The 846-nt window shown below is 40.9% G+C and overlaps 1 protein-coding gene across 1 annotated transcript in view; it reads left to right on the plus strand.

Moving 5' to 3' along the window:
* The window catches only part of GTF2F2 (general transcription factor IIF, polypeptide 2, 30kDa), a 30998-nt gene that overhangs the window by 9285 nt on the left and 20867 nt on the right, over positions 1-846 (plus strand). Inside the window, exon 2 of the mRNA XM_012648579.1 lies at positions 526-669. Within this exon, the coding sequence (XP_012504033.1) occupies positions 526-669 (144 nt within the window). The remainder of the gene's footprint in view (positions 1-525; positions 670-846) is intronic.

An 846-nucleotide genomic window follows, 5' to 3' on the forward strand; every position in this document is an offset into this window, starting at 1 on the left:
TATATAGAAAAAATTAGCCGGGCATGGTGGCGCATGCCTGTAGTCCCAGCTACTCAGGAGGCTGAGGCAGTAGGATTGCTCGAGCCCAGGAGTTTGAGGTTGCTGTGAGCTAGACTGATGCCATGGCACTCACTCTAGCCAGGGCAACAGAGTGAGACTCTGTCTCAAAAAAAAAAAAACGAAGGAACTGCAAGTTGGAGTTTCTGATCAACACAAGCTAACCAGCTAGCCACACTGAATTAATGTAATGTTGGCAGAGAAAGCCTTTTGGGGGGAAATGGGCATGCTACCTAAAGCTTTAGGAAATGATGAAAATGGTTTATAGTTCTACATTATTACTGTTTTAGAGCTTTGAAGGTATGGGGAGCCCTCGGAGCAACCAGGACCCTAGGTTCTGAACTGCTATTCAGAGGCCTGCTGCCTCGAAACTTAAAGTCCAGTCGTTGCTGGATGACTAAAAGAGAAGGCCTGTGTTTCAGAGTGAGCATGGCGAACTGATGCCTTTCTTTTGCTTTTCGCATATAGATTGAATATGAAAGGAAAAAGAAAGAAGATGGAAAGCGAGCCCGAGCTGATAAACAACACGTTTTAGACATGCTATTTTCAGCCTTTGAAAAACATCAGTATTATAACCTTAAGGACTTGGTAGACATAACAAAACAACCTGTGGTATGTATATTTTCATTTTGATGCTTTAACTATGTCCTGCTTCATTCACATGCCATTACTGAAGAAAAGTGTGTTGTAATCAATATGCTTAAGTTTACATTTACCTATACTAATGACAGATTTTATGTTAACACTCAGAAAAGATGTCTTAAAGCAGCCATTTGTTATTTTTGTAAC

The sequence above is a fragment of the Propithecus coquereli genome, unplaced genomic scaffold (assembly GCF_000956105.1).
Source record: "Propithecus coquereli isolate 6110/MARCELLA unplaced genomic scaffold, Pcoq_1.0 Scaffold11, whole genome shotgun sequence".
Lineage (NCBI taxonomy): Eukaryota > Metazoa > Chordata > Mammalia > Primates > Indriidae > Propithecus > Propithecus coquereli.